The 22,280-nt window shown below is 42.4% G+C and overlaps 1 protein-coding gene across 1 annotated transcript; it reads right to left on the minus strand.

Annotated features, from left to right (window-relative positions):
* Positions 1-15,867: 15,867 nt before the first annotated feature.
* On the minus strand, positions 15,868-17,660 carry GJA8 (gap junction protein alpha 8). Its single transcript, XM_014780100.2, has one exon. The coding sequence runs from the start codon at positions 17,658-17,660 to the stop codon at positions 16,341-16,343; it is 1,320 nt and encodes a 439-aa protein (XP_014635586.1). The 3' UTR covers positions 15,868-16,340.
* Between the last annotated feature and the right edge of the window lie 4,620 nt (positions 17,661-22,280).

A 22,280-nucleotide genomic window follows, 5' to 3' on the forward strand; every position in this document is an offset into this window, starting at 1 on the left:
CCAGCCCGACGCCATCAAGCTGCGCCACAACCAGCCAATCAGCGGCTACATCCAGAGCTTCCCGCCTCGGACTAGGAGTGGGCGGGGCGGACGTGAGGCGCCTGGGAGCTGTGGCCCCAGAGGCGGGGCCCGGGAGAGGCCGTTCTGGGGGCAGGCCTTAATTAGAGGTGGCCTGGCTCAAAAGGGACGGGATGCAATAACGTGGTCTGAAAATCCAAAAGCAGATGTAATACGAGGTAGCATTTCCGTTTTTGAGACTGAAGGAGGAGGGACGTGAGCTAACATCTTATTTTAAGTGGTAATTCCATTTTGTAATGGTCATACCTAATAAGATGTAGTTAATAATAATGATTATTATAATAAGTTAGACCATAAGTCAGGCATTGTGTTCTAAATGTTACAACTTATACTTGGCTCCACAAACAACTGCACAAGGTGAGGGAAGAGTGGAAAGGCTGGTGAGATTTTAGCAAATATAGCTAATCAAGTAAATTTCTGATGTGATAAAAAGAGAAAAGCACACCATCTATAACAAGGGAGTGATAATGTCATTACACTTGGGACCCATCAGCCTACACCTGGAGAAATGCACTATTTGTACCCCATTTTTAGGAGACCCATAGATGTATTGGAGCTTGTTCAGAGGAGAGCCACTGGAAGAGTGATGGCTCTCCCATGAAAGGAATTGAAGAAAGAAGGCTCAGGAACATGATAGCTGACTTCATATTCGAGAATGGGTAGAATTGCTATGGCCCTAAGAGATATTTGTGGGACAAAAGACTGAAAGTTAAATGAAGATAGATTTAATTCAAAACAAGGAATAATTCTTTAAGAGTCTGAAAATGAGTTATTTTAGGAAATAGTCCCCCCTCCCCATGTTGGAGTTGCTCAAATATAGACTGAATCACTACTTCATCCATTCAACACTCATTTCTTGAAGGCTTAAAGCACTGCTGTGGGGCTTATCCTTTCCCACCAGGGCTCTAGCTAGTGCTTGTAGTCCCTGTAGTCTCTAGTCATAGAAGCTGGCTCCAGCTGGGGGCGATCACCCGGTGTGGGAGGGGCTGCAGTCAAGCACAGCCTTGAGGAGACCTGGCATCCAGGACCTGAGTGCTTAGACTACTGCAGTCTCAATATCTGAGACTCACAAATTTATTAAACATGAGGGAAGGTGTCTCTTTCTTAGAACTGAACTCTGCCATACTAAGCAGCCTAAACCACCTATCAGATGTCCATTCTCTGATCTAGAATGCCAGGGAGTGGTGGAGGCAGCCCTACTATGGGAGAGTCTTAAACTAGAGAACTCTGTGTCCCTGGCTACATCTATCAGGGAAGCAGGTAGATGCCTACACAGTACACATCTATAGGCATCTGCTCACACATGATGAGTTAGAATCTCATCTGAGATTCAAGGCTGTGTGATAGTGCAGCATGTTGAGAGAGCCTATCAAGGCAAACAGTTTGCCTTGTGGCTTACTGGAGTGCATGGTGGGGATCAAGGTCTCAGTGAACCTGGCATAGCAAGGAAAGGTACGCAATCCCCACTGGACCCAGGCCTGTGCAAATCCTGAACACTATTCAGGATTCTCCCTACTCTAACACCTGTATGTAAATTAAGGATGGGCCTGGTGACCCAAGGAAGTGCTATGCCCTGCTTTTGATTGCAGGATGTCTCTAGAAACCTTCACACTAGATTAATGTGAAATGACTCTCCTCTCAAAGCAGGTCTCTTTCCTGGTGGTGGTTGACTCTATCACCAGAATGTCTTGTCCTCCCACCCCTACCCACTATTCTCCCAATCCACTCTAGCTGCTGCTGTCCTGTTCAACAGTGAGATCTTCTGCTTGTGCCTCCATGGACTGTCAAGTCACCTGGGCTTTGACTGAGCCCCCAGTTTGTGTCCCATTTTCCAAGGATGCTTTCAAAAATATTTCATGTTCATAACTACTGGCCGTTGTTTACCATTCATCTAGAGATTGACAGCCAGATAGATCTGCCATTAAAGACTCTACTGAAAACATGACTGATCTATGTCCTTTGGACCAGTATTTGCTCACACCAATTTACTGCACTCTTTTTCATAGCAACTACAGTGTCAATACCTCCTATCTTCTCACAACTTCTAGCACCATTCGCATCCTGACAGCTAACTATAATCCACTCTTCCTCCAAATTCATACAAAAGACTGAGCCCAGGAGTTGACACTAACCCTAGATTCGTGGGAAACACCCTAGCACCTCTTCTCCACACACACACATAGCACCTGCCCATGTCAGTGGCTGGATGACTTTTGTTAGGGATTTTCTTTTTAAAATTTTTATTGTGATACAGTGGTCGATTTACATGCAGTTGTAGTTTTGGGATCTTTTGAGATATGTAACATGACCAATTTCATGGCATCCTACTCCAGCTGCCTCCCTCCACATACAGCCATCCTATCATGTAGCTTTCCTTGCTATCCAGGTTCACTGAGACCTTGAACCCCACTGTGTACTCCATTAAGCCACCAAGGTAAGCTGGCCAGGAAACCCAAATATTCAGAGAGGAGGCACTTACCTCCCAATGGTCCCATGACAGCTTCTATACTTGGTGCCTAGAAAGTGTATAGGTGTAGTTTTCTCAAAGCATGGTTCTCTAACTGCTTGAGAAGCTTGTTTAAAATGTAGATTTATAGGCCCTAAGGTAGACCAGTGGACTTGAGATTTCTGAGGCTGGCTCTCAAGAATCTGCATTTTTAACAGCTTCCAAGGAGATTCTTATACACACTGACAGAACTGGAGGACTGGTTGTGAGAATCTGCTTCCCTCCTCAAGGCATCCCTAGAATGAGTAAGGGCCTTTACATGGGGGAAAGTTCAGCTCCAATTGGCCTGGAGAAAGGGAATGGAGGGCGAGAGTGGTGATAGCTACGCTCTGTGATTTGTTTTTTTCTCCAGGCGTGCTCACTTTATAGCCTGAGCTCAGCCTAACAACCACTTGTGCTTTGGCTCAAAAATTCCCTTAGCCCCGTCTTCCTTGAGTCTAATTTGAACCTTTTCTTTAGTTGGTCCCCACTCTTCCAGACTTTCTTGGCTGTGCACTTTAGTTCTTTCCTCTTATATAGCCTCCTGTTGAATATGTTGACCTTGGTACTGACTTGGTATGCACTTAGGACTCCCCGTCCAGGGCCTTGATTGTTTCTGATGAGTTAGAGATAACTCTGAATCAAGTGTTTGGTTGTTCTTGAGGCCCTTTTCCTCAGGAATGAAGAAGCGTTAAATGGTTGTGTGCCCCTGTGCACGTTAATTAACTCTCTGTTCCTTATTTTCCTCATCTAAAAATTAGGAATAGTAATAGTAGCTTATCTCATAAGGTTATTAACGAGGGTTAAATAAGTAATATACTTAAAGCCCTTAGAAAAATAAGTACTTTATAGTTAATATGCAATAATTTTTACCTTATTATTATGAATTTACAGTCACAGTTTTCCTTCATTGTCAATCAGTTTAAATGTATATTTAAAATTTTTGGTTGCCAATTATTCGAATTGGACTGAAAAGACTGATGATTGTATATCTCCCAAATTTGGAAAGACTCAGAGGCATCATTTAAAATATATAACATTAAAACATTGTTCCATTATTAAAACGAATTTGGGGATTCTTTATTAATATAATTATCATGCATAATTAATTTGATCCATGTAATTTGTGAATAAAAGGGAAGGGAAGAATACATAGAGAGGAAATTTAAAATTGAATATATAAATTGAAATTCATAAATAAAAGTAAAAGATGTACAGACTCTTACCACAAGAACTGTTCTGAACTTCTCCACATTTAAATTTGGGTCTCCTGCCCTGTGGGCCTGGGCTGGGCGGAAAGCTCTCCCTACTTCTCCACCACTTCCTGCTTTAGGGCTAACCTCTTCCCAGGATGACTAGCAGTGGGAACATTCCCTCATCTTAGGGAAGCCCCCATGTTTATCACCAGGTTCTCATTTACCACCATGACTTTGGTAGTTGGATCACAAAGGAACTCAATACTGGCATATTTCCAAAGTCTGGGATGTTCATTCTTATTCTTGGTTACTCTGTTACACACCCACACCCATGCACATATACTTTTTCATTTTCTCAAAAATGGATACTGTGAGCATAATATTTTGTTATATACTTTTTCACTTAGAAATATATCGCGAACATTTTCTCATACCAAAGATTTTACAACAATTTCATTGACTCGATAATATTCCATCATAGGATTATGTCATGATTTATTTAACCAATCTGCTTTTTTTTATTTGTTTGCTATAATAAAATAATATTGTGATGAAAAATTTGGCCCACAAGAAACACTTATTCAAGTCTTTAAGTTTCCCTGGGCAAGGGGCAGTCACCATGTCTGTGACCCAGCAAATCTGGAGACACACATTAAGCTCCTCCAAGGTTGGCTCCAGTGGCAGCCTGAAGTGGATCTGAGAACTGCTGGAGATTAGTAGGTGGCTAATGACTAATAAGAGATCAGGCTTCCCTCCTAGCAAATGCTTCCCAGAAAATCGCAGAGGTTTTCCTTGAGCTCCTCACTTGGAGGGGATGGGAGGAGAAACATCATAGCACTTTATTCTAGTCTGACAACTCTCTTCAAAGAATGCCCCTCTCCATTAAAGCTTATCTTTCTCCTAAATAATCTGGAGGTAAATGGTGGACTAAGGGTTTGCAAGACCATTTTGGGGGCCACTTTTTTTTTTTATATAGCAGTTCTGAATTGTTTGCTCTTTGTTCCACTCTTCAGAATGTGTAGGCACTGAGCATTCATTGTCTTTGGTTCTGTGGCCTTGGCTGAAACTCCAAGACATAGGAAACATTTCATTTAAATTTCCGTTACGTATCCATTAAGTCAGACTTGTAAATTATATTCAGGTCCTCTATATTTTTGTGTTCTATTTATTTGTCGAGGACTGAAGGAGGCATATTAAAGTCTCTTACTACTATTATTTTTCTGTCCATATCTCCTTGTATTTCTGAGGGCTTCATATAGTCTGATGCCTTATTTTTCAGTGCAAAAGATTCATATTATGTCTTTGTTGCATATTATATTTTATATCAATAAAAATAAATATTTGGGTTTGGTTTAATGATTCTGCCCTCTTATTTTGTGTGTCCTGTTTTAATTTTTCCTTTTTTCTGTTTTTTTTTTTTTTGCTATGTGGACTGAGTGTTCCTTAATTGTTTTTCCTAGCACTTTGGAAGGCATACATTTTGTTTTAAAATAACACATGCAACCCTATATTTTTCTAACTACTAACATAGAGAATAAAATAATATCTTTGTAAATTAAGAATATCAGTGCACTTCCTGATATTTCTCCATCTCCCTTACTTCCTCCACGTCACATAGTTCCCGAGTTTATGTTGGTATAATCTGGGATTTTAAGCCTTACTTTTAAAAAATTACCGTGTGTTAAGAATTAGTTATGACATTTGTATTTTGTTTTGTAACTCTATTTACTACAGTTAAGTTTAATTCTGTTTATGCTTAATGTCTTCAGTATTCATTACCAGCCTCTTTCATACTTTGCCTTCTTGAATTCTTTTTAAAAATTCTTTCTCTTTTGGATTGAGTGGATCATGAAATAAATTTTTCTTTAAAGGGTTTGCAGGTATTTTGAGTTTTTGTATAATTGAGAATGCCTTTCAATTGCCTTCACTCATGAATGAAATTTGGCTCGTTGTGGAGTCCTTGGCTAAAACTTTTCATTCTCAATGTTCTACAGATGTTCTATTCTTTTCTGAAATTTAATATGTTATGGAGAAGTATGAAGCCAGTCTGAAATTTTCTTCCTTTGTAGGTAACTTAATAAACATCCTGTTCATCACAGTTGGCACCAGAGGGACCAACTCCATGTTGAGAGGGATGGTTGAAATTGAGAGCCACGAGTTTTTGGTTTCTTGTCCTCGCCCTAGCTTCTCTTTTCCTTTAGAGCTATTACTAATCTCCATGACCAAAAGTGGCCTCTGAGGGGGAGGAGGAATCTCTCCTCTCTACCCCTCTAGACCAAGTGCACAAACCCTTCCCTTAAATCTCTGTGTCCCAGCTGAGTCTAAGGCCTATCATTTAATAATAAGACTATGCTAAATGACAGTAATTATATCTCATAGAATAACATTTATGATGGTGATGATAGCTAGTAGCTAATACTTACCAAGTGCTTACTCGGTGCCAGGTACTGTTCCACGATCTTGACACGTACCAACTCATTACCTCCCTTAGTCCCTGACTTGCCTCCATATCGCATATGCCGTTGTTTCCTCATCTTTTGGAAGCAAATTGAGCACATTGGAACTCTTTGGATTTCAGGCTTAAGAGATGAGGCTCAGACAGAGAAAAGAATACCCATTTCTTCCTATTGAAGGCTCACCTTCCAAGTCCTCTTTTCTCATCCTAGAATCTTTCCCTTTTCAGGATTTGACATTGAAATAGCCGTTCTCTTCACAGAAAACCTCACCTCCTTTGGACAGGCTGTGATCCTACCCTGTGGTCATAACTGGACAAGAATGTGAAAATATGATTGTTCATTAGCAGTACACAAGACACAGGAGGGGTTGTTTTCTTATATTTCTAAAATTGTAGAATTATGTCTTTATACTTGAATCAAAATTTATCCAGACTTTTTTTTCTGGTACATGGTGAATTCCTTCCAATTTGCGATTTCAGGTCTTTTATCAGCTCAAGGAAGTTTCCGCCCCTTATATTATTCATGCTTATGGTTCACTTGTCCTGACTCTCCTTCAGGAGCACCCATATCTATGTATTTGATTTGTATTGCCTTCTTTCCATATCTATTATCTCCTCTCTGATAATTTTCATTTCTTTGTTCTGCCTCTTGACATTCTGGGAGGAATTTATGATGTTGAGTCTTTACAAAACTGATTGGGCTTTATGTGTCGCTAATCCTGCTCTTTATTCTCCTTAAGTTCTGCTGTGGCATTGTTTGCTAACTCTGCCAGCTCCTTTTCCAACTCAATCTGTTATCTTATTGTCTTGTGTTTCATCTCTTATTTTATAAGTCTGTGTTTTCTTTAAATTTTTTTTGAGAGCACAAAACAGATTTTAACCTTAGTTTTATTTTCTTAAGTAAATATCTTTTGAAATTATGCTATTCTTTTACTTTTGGTGTCCATTGTTTGTTTTCTTCTCATGTCTCTGAAACCTTTCATAGACTCCAGTCTCTGTTGTTATTTTCCTAGTCTGTTACTCATCTGTAAAGATGAGAGTCTCTTCTGTCCCAGTATTTGTGTAGGACCTAACTAGACACAGTAATTAGGTCAATAGGATTTTTAAAAAGTCAAGGAGGGTCTTTGACTACTGGATAAGTAAGACAACTAGACCATAATTCAAGAAAGATATAGAGTTGTCCCAAAAATTATTGCTTTGTTCTGATACAATCATGAAAAGAGAAATTGGAGAAATTTAAGGTTCCGATCTGAGGGACATTAAAGATGTCTATATTTATGGTAATACCAGAAATATAACCCTTGTCATTATGTCTGCCTTAAAGATGTGATTGAGAAATTTTTTGTTACATTATATTCTGTTGGTTCAGTTCACTTACATTTATTTGATCTCATCCAATTTCTGTTGGTTTTATTTGTCTAACTCAATTCTGGAGGTGCCTCATTCTTTCTTCCATCTACAGATCTAGCCAGTGTAGAGGTGATAACTATAGGAAATGAGAAAGATAGAAAAATGCAACTGGGAAACTTGGATGAGTTAGAAAAACTGAGCAGTTTTCAGGAAAGCTGAGTGTTAGAGAAAAACAGAAGCTAGAGGGAAAAAAAAAGAACCCAAAACTCTGTCCTGGCCAAAGGAGTGATGACTAGACATTACCCTTGGCTGAGGGCTTCCCTCATAGTGGCAATTGTACAACAATCTGGAATTTGCATCATAGTTATCATTTGTTGTTTAAATCCTGCCTACTTCCAAGAAGCATTGGGAGCAGATTCAACGAAATCATTAAAACAAAGAAAAGGAGCCAAAATAGATGTCTTTACCTCAAATCATGCTCCTCTCTAGTTTATTCTCTCCACAGTAGTTGGAACAGTGTGAGGGAAAGTGACCAATATAATATGATGGAAGTAATGGTATGTGACTTCTAAGGATAGGTCATGAAAGACATTGAAGTTTCTGCTTTGATCTCTTGGATCATTTGCTCTGGGGGAAATCAGCCACCACCTCATGAGGACCCTGATGCAGACCCATGGAAAGGCCCAAGTGGAGAGAAACCAACTTGCCAGCACCAACTTGCTAGTCTTGTAGCCATGTGAGTGAGCAGATCTACCACCCCAGTTGAGCCTCTGTAACTGCAGGCCCTGTAAATATCTGACTGCAGCCTCATGAGAGACCCCAAACTGCTCCAGAATTCCTGACCCACAGAAACCATGAGAGATAATACAGGCTTATTGTTGTTTTAAGCCACTGAGTTTTGGATCAATTTTTTACACAGCAATAGATAACTAACACACAAATCATCACAAGTGACATTTTTACTAAATATTTGCATGGCATCGCCTGGGGCTCTATCCTCGTAGCCTTTGATTTTCATTTCTTCACCCACTCACTGCTCAACTGTTAAGCCAGAGCCACATATTTCAGGTTTTTGTTATAACCACATCTAACCTCAATTTCTGTAAACAGATAAGATAATTCTAAATCCTATAGTAGATAAAGCTTGAGATCTCAGAGGATTAATGTAATAAAAGTTAATTTTTTATTTCATGTAAAGTTCAAAAGTCCAATTAAAAGGAATCGGTAGGGGTGAGGAGCCCTTTGATCTACAACCATTCAAAGACTGTGATTGCCATGTCCAACATATGGCTTCCAAGGTTGCTCTGGGTGATGACATCCAGCAATTCACATGAAAATCTCTTTTTCTGCCTTTATTTATGACAAAGCAAGCCTGCTTGACTTCAAGCCTGGAACTCCTGGGACATTCAGGGAATCTCTTCCTCAGATATATTCCTATGTAGTGTCAGCCTGCACTGGTGCTGGGGAGTCCTTGGCCAATTGTCTCTTCCTGCCCTGGGAGATGTCTCAGTACTCATTAATTCATTCACTTAACATTACTATGTTCCAGGCACTGTGCTAAGTACTGAATATTCAGAGATATATAGGATGAGATCTCGATCCTAAAGTTGCTTACATGAGATGGGAGAAAAGCAAGAAATAAAATAATTTGATAAGTGCTATGATAGAAGTGCACACAAGTACTGAGGTGTCACAAAGTGGGGAACAACTAACTTTGTCTTGGGAAGTTTGTGAAATTTCATAAAGAAGACAACTGAGCTGAATCTTGAAGGATGAGAAAGAGCTGACCATAGAAAAAAAGGCAGGACAGAGCAGAGTCCTGAAACAACATGGAATTCGTTCATCACTTTGTGCCAGGCCTGTCAATATTGGGGACCAGCCCATGGTTCCCTAAGGCTGGGGCACATGCACGTGTGGCTGGATGAGTGAGATGAGGCTATAGAGGTGGGATATCAGTCAGGGGCTTGCAAGCAATAGAAATAATTTTGGTTATGTTAAATTTTTTTTTTTTTTTTGCTGAGGAAGATTTGCTCTGAGCTAACATCTGTTGCCAATCTTCCTCTGTTTTGTATGTGAGCTGCTGCCACAGCATGGCTACTGACAAGTAGTGTATGTCCACACCCGGAAACCGAACCTGGGCCGCTGAAGTGGAGTGTGCCGAACTTAACCACTAGGCCACTGGGGCTGGCCCTTAAATTTTTTTTAAAAAAGAGAACTCTGGGGTAGCCTAGCAAATTGAAAGAAGGCTGATGAACCAGGATCTGAAAAAAGAGGAACACAGGGTGTCCCAGAAATCTAGGTAAGCAGGAACTAATTATGAGTCTCTTCAGGGGCTTCTTTCCAGACGAATAAATTCCAACCAAGTTCAGTCTCTCTGTTACTACACTCAAGATTTGCATTCCAGGGAGAGAGTGTATGATTGACCCATTTGAGTAAAAAGAAAAAAGAAAAAACCCCTGACCCTTGACCAGGGGAAGTTGGGTAAACATTACTATGAGTTCCACCAAGACTATACTCAGTTGAGGAAGGGTGTTTCTCCTAGGTAAAATCGAGATTTTATAGAGGAAGGGAGAATAGATTCTGGGCAGGTAAAAACAGATGTCCTATTTAGGTGGGTTGAAGTCAGTTATAAAGGCTTTCTAAGTCATGTTGGGGAATTTAGAATTTATTGGGTAAGCAACGACGAGCCATTGAAGGATTTTAAACAGACAAGTGATATGATAAATCCAAGGCAGAATCTTGTGGCTAATTTTATCTATTTATTTTTATCTGTAATGAATAACTTTAACTCTTTCTACAATTCTTAATGATGCAGAAAAGAACAAATCCTCTTCTTTTGCCCTTCCCATAAGGCCAAACAAGTATACATTTTGACTTTTCCTGAGGTTTGTATAGAGAAAGGGAAGGAACAAATGGACCAAATGTCAATTGATAAGGAGAGTTTTCATGTTTTTTCTGATTCAGATTCTCCTCCATTCCACCCAGTGGTGTCCTGGAGCTAGTTTATATTGTCTTGTAAGAGTCATTTGCCAAATTTCCCAGAATTTTGTGAGCCATTTGTTAAGTACAGTCATTATTAACAATTAAATTACATAAACTTAAAATAAAAAATATGAAACACAGGGGCTGGCCTGGTGGTGTAGTGGTTAAGTTCGCACACTCTGCTTTGGTGGCCTGGGGTTCACAGGTTAGGATCCAGGGTGCAGACCTATGAACTGCTCATCAAGCTATGCTGTCGCAGCATCCCATATACAAAATAGAGGAAGATGGGCACAGATGTTAGCTCAGGGCTAATCTTCCTCAGCAAAAAGAGGAGGCTTGACAATGGAATTTAGCTCAGAGCCAGTCTTCCTCACACACACACACAAAAATGACACACAAAGGTAATAAATACTCAAAGCTCATCACTTCTTAATTATTTTACTATTATCTATGCTCTTGATGTTATTTATATCTACTGCATGGTGAAAATATTTTATAATGTTGTGCTACTGTACATTTCTTCTCATCTCTGTGTTCAGCGACATTATGTTGGTAGCTTGAAATTGGTGATGGTGGGAGATTTTACACCAAGAAAATTGACAAACACTACAAACCAGGACCTCTTTACCCTGGAGACAGCTGGTTGTTAAACGTTCACTAGCATACGACTGCCCCCCGCCCTATACCTCAGTCCTCTTGTTCTCCAATCCCTTAATTTCAAAGGAAGAATAGCCAAAAACTGGGGCAGTCTCTTCACAGTCTAGCTTGGCTGACAGGTCAAAAGGAAAAACAAAGATGGCAAAAAGTCAAGTTAGTTTTATTTGTTTTGTAATATTCTAACATGTGACTATTAGCTCTAACATAAGGATGTGGAGGGTTGGAGAATTCAGGACACAATCCCAATAATGCTGCTCTCTTTTGCCAGCGATTTCCCCAGGAAGTTTGTTATAAATTGCTTCTTAGCTGAGTCTTTACTAATCCTGCCTCATAGATGGAAAAATTTGCAGAAAAAGGCAAGCAAGCCATCTACTTTTGCCTTCAGGAAACTTTATGAATTCTTCTAGAATTCTCTTTGTCTGCCTTGGAGAACTTCCCGAAGGCAGAGGGGCTGGAGACTACAGTATATCCAACTGCTACCTTGGTGGCCATTGCCTCAGCAGAATACTACTCTCTCCTGCTTTGGGGTGCAATGTCTAGGGCAGTAGAGAGTGACTTGTCTTTCATAAAAATCTTTCTTTCCTCTTATCTAACTACAGAACTCAGAATTTTGTTTCCTATTTCTCCTTCCTTCCCCAATTACAATATTTAGTTATAATACAATACTTAGAAGAAGGGAAAGTCTCCTTATGTATTTCACTATCACTTCTAGGCACACACTTCATTTTGCAGATTATATTTATGCTCAGGGAGTTTTCCATCCAACCAGGCAAACCTTTTTCATCTAAAATTTGCTAACTTGGGTTGTGCAATCATTTGCACACATTATGCACAGAGGGATAATTCAGGGTCAGGGGAAAGAGAAGGGAGGAGGTAGGGGACATGGTGGGATGAGAGATGCTGTGTGGGTGGTACGTTCCTTCTCACCCTGAGCATGCCCTAGTCACCCTTGTCAGGAGCTCATGAAGAGCAGCTGTCTGCACTAGCCTTGCCCCAGGCCTTCCACGTGGCTTGGACTGAAGAGTTTCTGCATGCAGCTCTTTCACTATCCGTGGGCTCCCTCTGCCACAAGTCAGAGACTGTCTCACGGCCTGGTGCATCTCTATGCATGAGCCCTAGTAACCTGAGTTACCACTTTCAGCAAGGAATTCTTGCATGATTAATGACTTTTTTTCTGTAGTATAATTCTTAGGAATTCATAACTACAGAAATGTTGACCTTTTTTTCGCCCTGTTTACTTCCTTCACTTTACTTATTGGCTCACTTTTTATCAGTATCTTAGTTAACAATCTGTGCAGTATTTGAAAGTGGTGACTGTCATTGCTTCAGTATATATTTTACAATAAGAACTTCTGACAAATTTGGATAAGGCCTTCCTCTCTTTCCTTTTATTTCCAAATTAGTGAGGTTTTTTAAAAAAACCTCACTAGTTTCTTCTAGTATGCTCATAGTGTTTCCTGGGTATCAATTCTCTTGATCCATCTTGTGAAGGAGGGGCAGAACTTGTCACCCTCCAATTAGCCTAGGGGAAGTTGTCACATGTGCGTGTAAGTGACATCTTGGGGCCCTCAGAGTTAACAAGATGCAGCCAACACTTCTGACTTGCACTTCAGTGTTCTTTGTGGGAAAATCTGATCCCCAGGTCACACTGACCTTCAGGAATATTTCTCCAATTCTGTGTTGCATGCACACCTGTTTGGTGAGTAATAAAGTCATGTTGAAAAGCTGATAGGCCTTTTTATAATGCCCCAAGCACTAGGCCTAGGGATGACAGAGCCAGGCTTGAAACTTTCTAACTGAACTTTGAGTAACTCTATCCCTCCTGATCACAGATCTCCCCTGATGGAGGTGTTATAACTGCTCTTAAGTGATTAGTGCTTTTCCTCTGGAGGGAGCTGCACTTTTGATATTCTGCTGTTTATTGCTTCTTTTTATTGGTAGGTCCACATGCCGTAAAGGTCTAATCTAACAAGGGAATGACCAGGAGTAGGAGTTAAAGATGGGCCTAATAGAGCCCAGGGGGGATTATAATCCTGTATCAGTCATAATTATTTGCCTCAAAACAGATACTGAGGGCTCCAGTTCTATCAAGTAAGGGCCTCCATGGATACACAGCTGCCTGTGAACGGAAACTGGCAGTAGTTGTGTGGCAGCTTAATATGGGGCACAAAGGGACATTTTCCAGAGGACAAAAATAATTGCTAGTCTGTTTCCAGCCATTTCTCAAGGTCAAAGAGCCTCAGGTTCCTACTAAACATATGGGGTCAAAATTCTGTTCTGAGTCTTCTCTGAGAAAACTGATCTCCAGAGTGTCTACTGCACACTGAAAAACTCTCACCAGCTAACTGCAAGGCAGGTTGGGAGGGTCAGATGGAAACCACCCACCTGCCCTTCTTCCCAGTCTCCCTGCAATTGGAGGAATCTTTCAGGGAGTGGCACCACTCAGCAGGCTCCAGGCTTGGCAGCCAACTCATTAATCCTTATGATAGCCTTGGAGGTAGGTTGGTGGCAAATGCCATCCTAGTTTGTAGACAGAAAGCTGAGGTACAGAGAGGTTAAGGGATGACAGTAACACAGCTACTAAATGGCAGAAATAGAAAAAAAGTCCTGGTCCCTTGATGCCTGTGTCTGTTTCTTCCAAAATAGGCTTCCTCTTTCATTGGGAAGACTAAGAGGGAAAATGGCAACTTCTGTGGCAGCAGGGTAGGTACGGACATTGAAGCAGGATGCTGTTTCATCTAAGGAAACACATTCACCCACTCATGCCCCAGTCGAGACAAGGAGACCAGCGGCCTTCATCTACCCCTCTGCAACTGGTTCCAGACAGCACCGGCAGTTTTCAACTAGAACAGGATGTCGTTTTCTTTTTTGGATTAGGTCCTAGTTGAGATACACACTTTATTCTGGTAATGATCAAACTATTCTCAGGCTCTGAGTTTATATCTTCTTAAAATGGGTCTTCAGGAGCAATTGTGCAGTCATTGGGGTGAGTGCAATGATGCAGTCTCTGGTTCTCAGGCCTGGGATCTTGTTCCTTCTCTCGCCATACAGAAGAAGGTATGTGTGGAGTAGTCTTGATTGCAAGGGGACGAATCAAGCCGTAGCCAGACAGTCACATGTCTACAAGACAAACATACCTCTTCTATTCAACTGTCCATTGCCTGATACATTCCTTCACTGAAAGTTTGTCACTTTGGATTAACCTAGGTAAAATATATTTTAGACTTTCTCTTTTAAAATGTAAATTTTCCCTGGAGTAATTATCAATCATAACTTAGAATGAATTTAATTTTTAGACCACTTTGCTTTAGGGGTACCAAGGAATGGGAATACTGTCAGAGAGGAGGAATAGTTTTGGAGGAAGCTTTGCTCTGGAAAAGCACATCTAGAATGAATATCTAAAAAGGAAGGTGGTAAAGAGGGCCGCACAAGGGATTTGCATACTTTGGGATGGTGCTGGTTGGGAGAAGATAGAATGAAGACAGTTTTTATGGGTACCTCTTTTGGGTCCCCTGGTTGTATCCCGTCCAGATCTTTGCCATGTCAATGTGGTTTCTATTGCTCCTGCCTTAGCCTTGGCACTGCAGCCCATGAAGCATAGCTTTGGTATAGATGAACCACCTTGGTTATCAATTTCTCCCTCTGTTAGGGGAATTGATTGGCTCTGGATAAAATTGCTCCCTGTGTGAAATATGTACTTGTACCTGAGGATTTCCCCTGACTGGACTCTATGTTTGAGGAGTATTGGCTGTGGGGATAAAGGGTAGGGGACCTTCGAGATCCCTCTTGTTCCCTCCAGCCCCTCTCCATCCCTTCCAGGGATGAAGCCTGGCCTGGGACTAGACTTTGGGACCCTGGCTGCTTGAGCTCCCACTTTGTAAGAGGCTTTCCCTAATGCCACTCTGATGGTCCTTCTTGTATATGTCTTGTGCCTGAGCAATGCCTGAGAGCTGACTCTCAAGACAGGCCAGTGGTCAGGTATCCTCCAGCTCAGAGCTGAGCTTGCTCCCAGCCCCCAAGGAAAGGAGGTGTAGATTTCAGGCTGAGCACTGATATCAGAAGAGGAGAGGAAAGAAAAGGACATTCTTTGCTTCAGGGAAGAAAACTGCCACGAGGCCTCAAAGCCTTTCAGTTCAGGGAGAGGCAGGGGTTCTTGCTCTCTTTCTCTGATGGTGCCCAGGGCAGAATTCCCACCAACACAAGGGATGTAATTGCATCAGGACCCAGGGGCTACAGTGACCCAAAAGAAAGGTCAGTGAGAACTCTGGGTATCCCCTGGACTGATGATTTAACCCAAAACTCCAAAATGGTGAAATGAGGTTTGGAACCCACAGACACAAGTTGAAAGCATAAATAATATGACTAATTCCATAGGAAAGCTGGGCTTATTAGTGTAAGCTGACCTTGCAAATTGGTGCCCCACAGGTTAAATTTGGCTTGCACACATTTTGTTTGGCCCACATGGTATATTTAAAATTTAGTTGGCAACATTTAAAATGCTGGAAATTTCACTTAAAAGTTTGGATTTCTGGCTTCTCCTCAAAAACCAGATGGCCAGTAACACTGGCTGGTAATCATTGCCTGGAACTGAGCAGCATCGGCCCTCTGCTCACCAATTTTCAGTACTAGCTCTCCCATGGTGATAGAAGAGCCCACTTGACCAATTTAAATCACCTGCCTACATCCTGTAGCCATCTGAGTTTGGGACCCCTGATATAGGGTCACATGGTGTCTGCTAGACAAGTGCTGTGTGATAAAGTCTGGCTGAGTTAGTGAGCTTGAGACAAGACTGGTAAAAAGCCATGAGGCAGCCACAATTCTGACTGGAAGGATTTCTGTGGAGAAATGGGGATGAAAGCAGTTCCTCGTAGCCGTTGGGGTAGAGAGGCAGGGCAGTCAGTCATATGAGACTGGGAACTTTGATGAGACAATGGGTTTATCTTGGTAGCCCTTATATATGGGAAAGGCAGTTTCCTAGTTGTCCAGCATGCACTGTTCCACTGCAGAGCCTGTCCAACCAGGGGTGGGTGTCGGCAGGGGGGAGGGAGGGACAGAAGACTCAAATCATGTTGGCATCTTTATGTTTCATCTTGCGCTATGTTAGCGCGGGTGTTTTCTTTCTTTCTTTGGCACCACTTCATACGGTTAGATCATCTGACCTGGCCCGGCTGCTGGCTTTGCTCAGCCTGCTCAGGGGTCTGCTGTCATCCCCGCTCAGCTCTGGACACAGTGAAGGCAGCTTCTCAGCCGGCAGCCCCTGCTCTGATACTTTCTCAGCCTGCAGCTCTTCTTTCTCAGCCTCCTTCCCCACTTCAGGGGGCTTCACTTTCTCCCCCTCCAGCACTGCTTCGGTCTCCTGCCCCTCTGTGCTCACTCTCTCTGCTTCCTGCCTCTTCTCTCCCACCTCTGGTTCTGCTCCCTCCTCCACAGGCTGCTCCTCCCCCTCTCCCTCATGTGCTCCCACCTGAGCATAGGAAGGCAGTGTCTCTTGGTAAGCCCGGGACAGGTCCCCTAGGGGCCCTGTGCCCATCTTCTCCTCAAACTGACTGAAAGGCGTGGCAGAAAGTGGGCTGGTCTCCACCATCCCAACCTCAGCCAAAGGGAAATAGTGGGACACGATTTTCTCTTCTTCGAGGAGCTGGTAGCCCTTGGCTTTCTGGATGGAGGAGACACCAATGGAGTGGAGGGATTTCTCAGGAACCTCCCCCAGTGGCTCCTCTGCAGGACTCTTGAAAGCAGATCGGATTTTCTTCAAGGCCAGGTGACTTATCTCCAGAATATTGAGGAAGAGGGACACAGAGGCCACACACAACATAAACAGAATGAAGATGGTTTTCTCCGTGGGCCGTGACACGAAGCAGTCCACCACGTTGGGGCACGGCCACCGGCTGCAGCGATAGAGGGGCAGGATCCGGAAACCGTACAGGAAGTAGTGGCCCACTACGAAGCCCACCTCAAAGAGGGTCTTGAAGATGATGTGGCAGATGTAGGTCCCCAGCAGGGTCCCCTCCAGCCGGAACTTCTTGGTGCCTTTGCTGCTGTTGCCGCTCTTCTTGATGCTGCCCTGGTCTGCGGGGGGCGGCGCCATCTCGCCGTTATCGGGGAGCTGCTGGCCCAGCTCCTCTGCTTCGCGCTCCTTCCGCTTCTCCTCCATGCGGACGTAGTGCACCGCGTGACCCACGTACACCAGGGACGGCGTGGAGACGAAGATGATCTGCAGCACCCACAGGCGGATGTGCGAGATGGGGAAGGCCTCATCGTAGCAGACGTTCTCGCAGCCCGGCTGCTGGGTGTTGCACACGAAGTCGGACTGCTCATCCCCCCACACGAACTCTGCGGCAGTGCCAAGGATAAGGATCCGGAAGATGAAAAGCACGGTGAGCCAGACTCTGCCGATGACTGTAGAGTGCTCATTCACCTCCTCCAAGATTTTCCCCAGGAAACTCCAGTCACCCATTTCTCACTCACCTGAAGGAGGGAGAAGGTAAAAGCTGAGCAGCCGCAGTGCAACCCTGAGTCAGTCTCTCTTTGCTAACTCTTGGGGTACCTCTCCTTTCTGAGTTGCTGGAACAGTCAGCGTAAACAGCATCTATTGAGTGCTTCCTCTGTGTAGACTAGGACGAGGGGACAAAAGAGGCATAAAAGAATCTGCTTCTATTGGCTTCCTCATTTGTAAAATGAATTTAATGATAATACCTGTTCTCATTCACTTCACAAGTGGTCTAAAAGAATAAATAAGGCAATATGTGTATATAATTTCTTGAACTCCACTCAGAATAAGGATTCATTGTTGACCATAAATAGAAACCATGGTTACATGGACTTGAATCAAGACCACAAGCTGAACCAAGGTTCATGAAGCATAATGCTGAAAGAACACCCTACTCCATGGGGGCCCAGAACACCCTATTCCATGGGGGCTGGGCCCCAACAAAATGCTTGTACATAGGAAATTGTCCATAGCCATCTTACTTTTGACTGTGTCGGGATATATAATGGTTGTATATTTGAAGGGAAGTGGAAGGAAAGTAACATGTTTTGAATATCTACTTTGTGGCAGACCTTTGACATTATATTCTTTCATTTAATTTGATCCTGCTAAACTGTAATCTTCATGAGGATATGGACCATGTCTGTTTTATTTACTGCTGTATACTCAATGCCTATCACAGAGCCCAGCCCACAGTGAGAGCTCGAAGCATTTAAGTAATTTGATTCCAATACATGGGAAAACTGAGGCTCAGAGAGGTTAAATAAATTGTTTAAGATCAGATAGCTTAAAAGCAGGCAGTTCTGTCCTCCTGATCCCGAAGGCTGGGTTCTTTCCAGTACACCATTGAGACACATTGCCTGTGATCAGAGCTACACATTTCTACAACTCCTGTACTTTAATTTATGTTTTCTCTTCCCCAGGTTGAAATCTGGAAACTATTCTTAATACTTTTACAAATTGAGAGCAGTATTTTTAAAACATTATTACTCTTTTAAACCCAAAGAATGGAGAGAATTGGGAAGGAGTCATATTACAGAGTGAGGAAGGTCCACTGAGACACTTTTAGTGTTCCACAGAGTGAAAAGGTTTTAGGGTCTGTAACATGTGGCTATTTTAATAGAGCTAAAAATTGGTCTGTAGGAAAAAAATGCCATTAAACATGATAGTATGTAATGCCCCTAGCAACACCAGTGACTAATGGACATGGGATTGAACTGACAGGGGTGATGTGTGCAAATTGGGACTTTCATCCAGTGCAAACCTGTGGTGCAAGCTGGTAACCTGTGAAGGATTATGATCAAAACTTCCCCCTCAACCTAGGGCAGATATTGCTCCAGCTTGAACTGCCCTTAGACCTAGAGATGCTGCTCTGGTCTTCTTTCAGCCATGCTCCATCCTACAGGATCAGAAGCTCATGGGGCCAAAGGAATATGCTCATTGCTTTTAATGACAGTGATATTTGTTGAACATTTGAATGAGTGATGAAAATTGGTATCTTAAATTGGGTGTGATTTTCACCCCTAGGAGAGGATAAACAAAATGTCATCTTAAAGGCTCCTTCCAACCTGTGGTTTGGAGCCTGGCTAGACAGTACTTGGTGATGTACACTGATTGCAGGCATGAGCAATGCCCAATTTATGCTCTCAGGGTATGCACAACAACTATCTGCTTCTTGTTGGAGAGCAGAGGGCGTTGCTCCTCTTGGAGCCCCAGAAACTCCCAATGAGGTAGGGCATCCAACAGCAGCTTTTCTCCTCCTGGGAAGGTGGGAGCAACTGTGGCATGTTAAGTTATGACTCTGGCATTGAGAAGAGTTCTGTGTAGGAATGGGGAATTGAGAATGAAGGGTGCTGTACTCAGAACCAGCAGTTCAGAATCCCGGTTGTATGTATCTAGTTAAACTTCTGCTAACACTCCTCGAAGTACAGTTAAATCTGGTGCTTGCCCTGTAGAGTGGCAGCCATTCCCATTGCCTTCTGGAATAAGGTGGGAAACACCACAATAAGGTAAGTAGCCCAAGGATAAATCCTATTGATGGCAGAGCCAAGAAAATCCAAGTTTCTTTTCGAACAGTTCAATCTAACATTCATGTTAAAACAACAATTTATGTAATTTACTCCTATAAAATCAAATCTGGCTTTAATGTACTCTAAATCTAGTGTTGCTGATATATCACTCCATTGATATAGCAACTCAGTTTTGACAGTCTTATTTGTATTGTGCCATATTAGTCTTTTTGGATTTCTGTGTGTGTTTCACTCATGTACCCACGGGTATGTGTGCGGCAAGCACAATCTCTCAGCACTGAATATCTACCAGTCTCGTTTCTCCCCTTTAGGATCAAAAGCTCCTGGAGCGCAGGGACCGTTTTGTCTTCATCCTCCATGAGCCAGCATGACACAGAACAAAGGCCTTCACAGAGTGGGAGCTCCATAGACACCAGTGGATGGGATCAATAGTAATTATTTGAAATCTGAAATTCTCAATCCCTGAGTGCATGTAATACCAGTATTACTTAGAGTCTAGGGACCTCCAGTCCTCTTTGCTGCAGCTAGCAGTTGGGAAATTGAGAACTTGCAAAGAAATGGTAACTACCAAAAAAAGATAGTAAATTGATCCAAAACTAGCTGTTTTGAGACACTGTTTTGTATAAGATCAAAGATATAAACTGGAAGGCCAATGATTCTTGACATGTGAGTGTCATGACACACGTTCATGACGCACGAAGACTCTCCTGATCACCCTGTAAGTAATTTCCAAACTAAAGCCAAATGGAAGTATGTCCTTCTACAACCCACTCTGCAATTCTGGGGTTGTTTGAATGTTGGTTTTTTTTATGTCTAGTTACAAAGTTTCTTGTAACAATAGAAGGAGAGAAACTGTAGCTTAGGACAAAATTTTCCAATTCCGTGCTTTTGAATTAGGCCAACTATGCTGTTAGAGAGAGAAGCTTTGAGAGCTGCTAAGGGAAAGTGCCTTGGGTTCCTGACATCTAACAATGAAGATTATATTTAAAAGAAGTCAAATCAGAGTATGTCTGAGCAAACTGTTCCATGGAGCAGGGAGCAATCTAAACCAAAATAAGAATATTTCTCTTCTCTTCTTCAAAGAGACAATTCTCTGTTTTCTTTTGCTTGTGAAAATTTACAGCATAGATCTATTACAGATGGAAAACAAACTGATGGAGTCCAAGCTTCCACCCCTAGGGCATCCACCAGAACATCCCACCAGAGGATCCTGGTTTTAGGTAATGATTAAAATACCACCTTATGGTTGGGTGGCCCTTATCTATCTATAGATGATACACTTTCATATATCTTATTTCAGTCCTTATAACAACCTGTGAACTAGGCCAGTGGTTCTCAGACTTGGATTTCACAGACTAGTGCAATAATGACAACAAAAAAGGGTGACCAACATAGGGCTACCAACTCCTGCTTCTGCCAAGCAAGGACATGAAAATAAGAAATTGATTAAATCACTTGACTACAGTCTGTTTTCACCGTCATTTCATAAAAGGGAATTTTAATACGGCAAAACTGGAAAGGACATAATTTCAGAATAAAAGACAAGCCTTTAAATCAAACGCATTTAACTTGGTGAAAAATTCACTACATTGTTTACTACATCATTGTCACATTTTTGTCACAGGCTGCCAAAAAAAATTCTTCTTGGACCAGAAGGGACAGGTCCACAGGTGGAAGTTTGAGAACCAGTGAACTAGGTGTTATCAGCGCTCATTACCTGATAAGGAGACAGATGGGGAGGTTAAGTCAGTCTCCCAAAGGGGCTCAGCTAGTGAGGGCAGAACCTGGATATAGGCCATGGCCTTCCGGCTTCGAGCTCAGGGTGGTTTCCAGTATAGCATAGCCTTCCCCTGGCTTTGAAGAGGCAGAACAACACATATACATCTGTGTTAACAAGTTCCCCAAAGAATTAGATGGCCACTTATCTCTCTGATTAGTAATGGAGTGTAAATATGCCTCCAATCATGTTTCTAGAGCAGCCACTTTAGCCAGCAGCTCTTGGAGATTAACAACAGAACCTGCTCTCAGGAAGAGTCTTATGGTCCTTAGCTTGACCATTCCTGTGCTGCATTAAATGCTCCAACATCAAAAATGCTGAGCATGAAGCCTCCCCTACACCCACAGTACTCAGTAGTTACTACTATTACTCCTATTGCAGAGTTTGAGTGAAAAAGTCCAAAACTCTTTCCTAAACATCAATACTGGGTTTAAGTCCCTTGGAATTCCTAGAGGCATGTTAATTCATTCTGAAAAATGAAAAGATCTTAAGAGGTCAAGTCGGAGTTAGAATTTGGACATCTCTGCTCACCCCCTCCCCCATCACCACTATTCCTACATTCCTTTCCCTTCCAAACTTCTGCCAACTCTTAGGCCAATTCCAAGAGGGTTTTCAAAATTGGATTCTAAGTCCAGCTGTCTCAACCCAAGACCGAACTTTAGTGGCAACCTTTTTCCTTTTGGAGAATCCTGGATATGGCCCTTAGATTAAGCTGGGAAAGAAGGGGGAGGGGAAGGCAACCAGCTAATATCACCCCAGGAAAACTTGCCAATAGGAGTA

The sequence above is a fragment of the Ceratotherium simum genome, chromosome 2 (assembly GCF_057802395.1).
Source record: "Ceratotherium simum simum isolate JZ-2026a chromosome 2, ASM5780239v1, whole genome shotgun sequence".
NCBI lineage: Eukaryota > Metazoa > Chordata > Mammalia > Perissodactyla > Rhinocerotidae > Ceratotherium > Ceratotherium simum.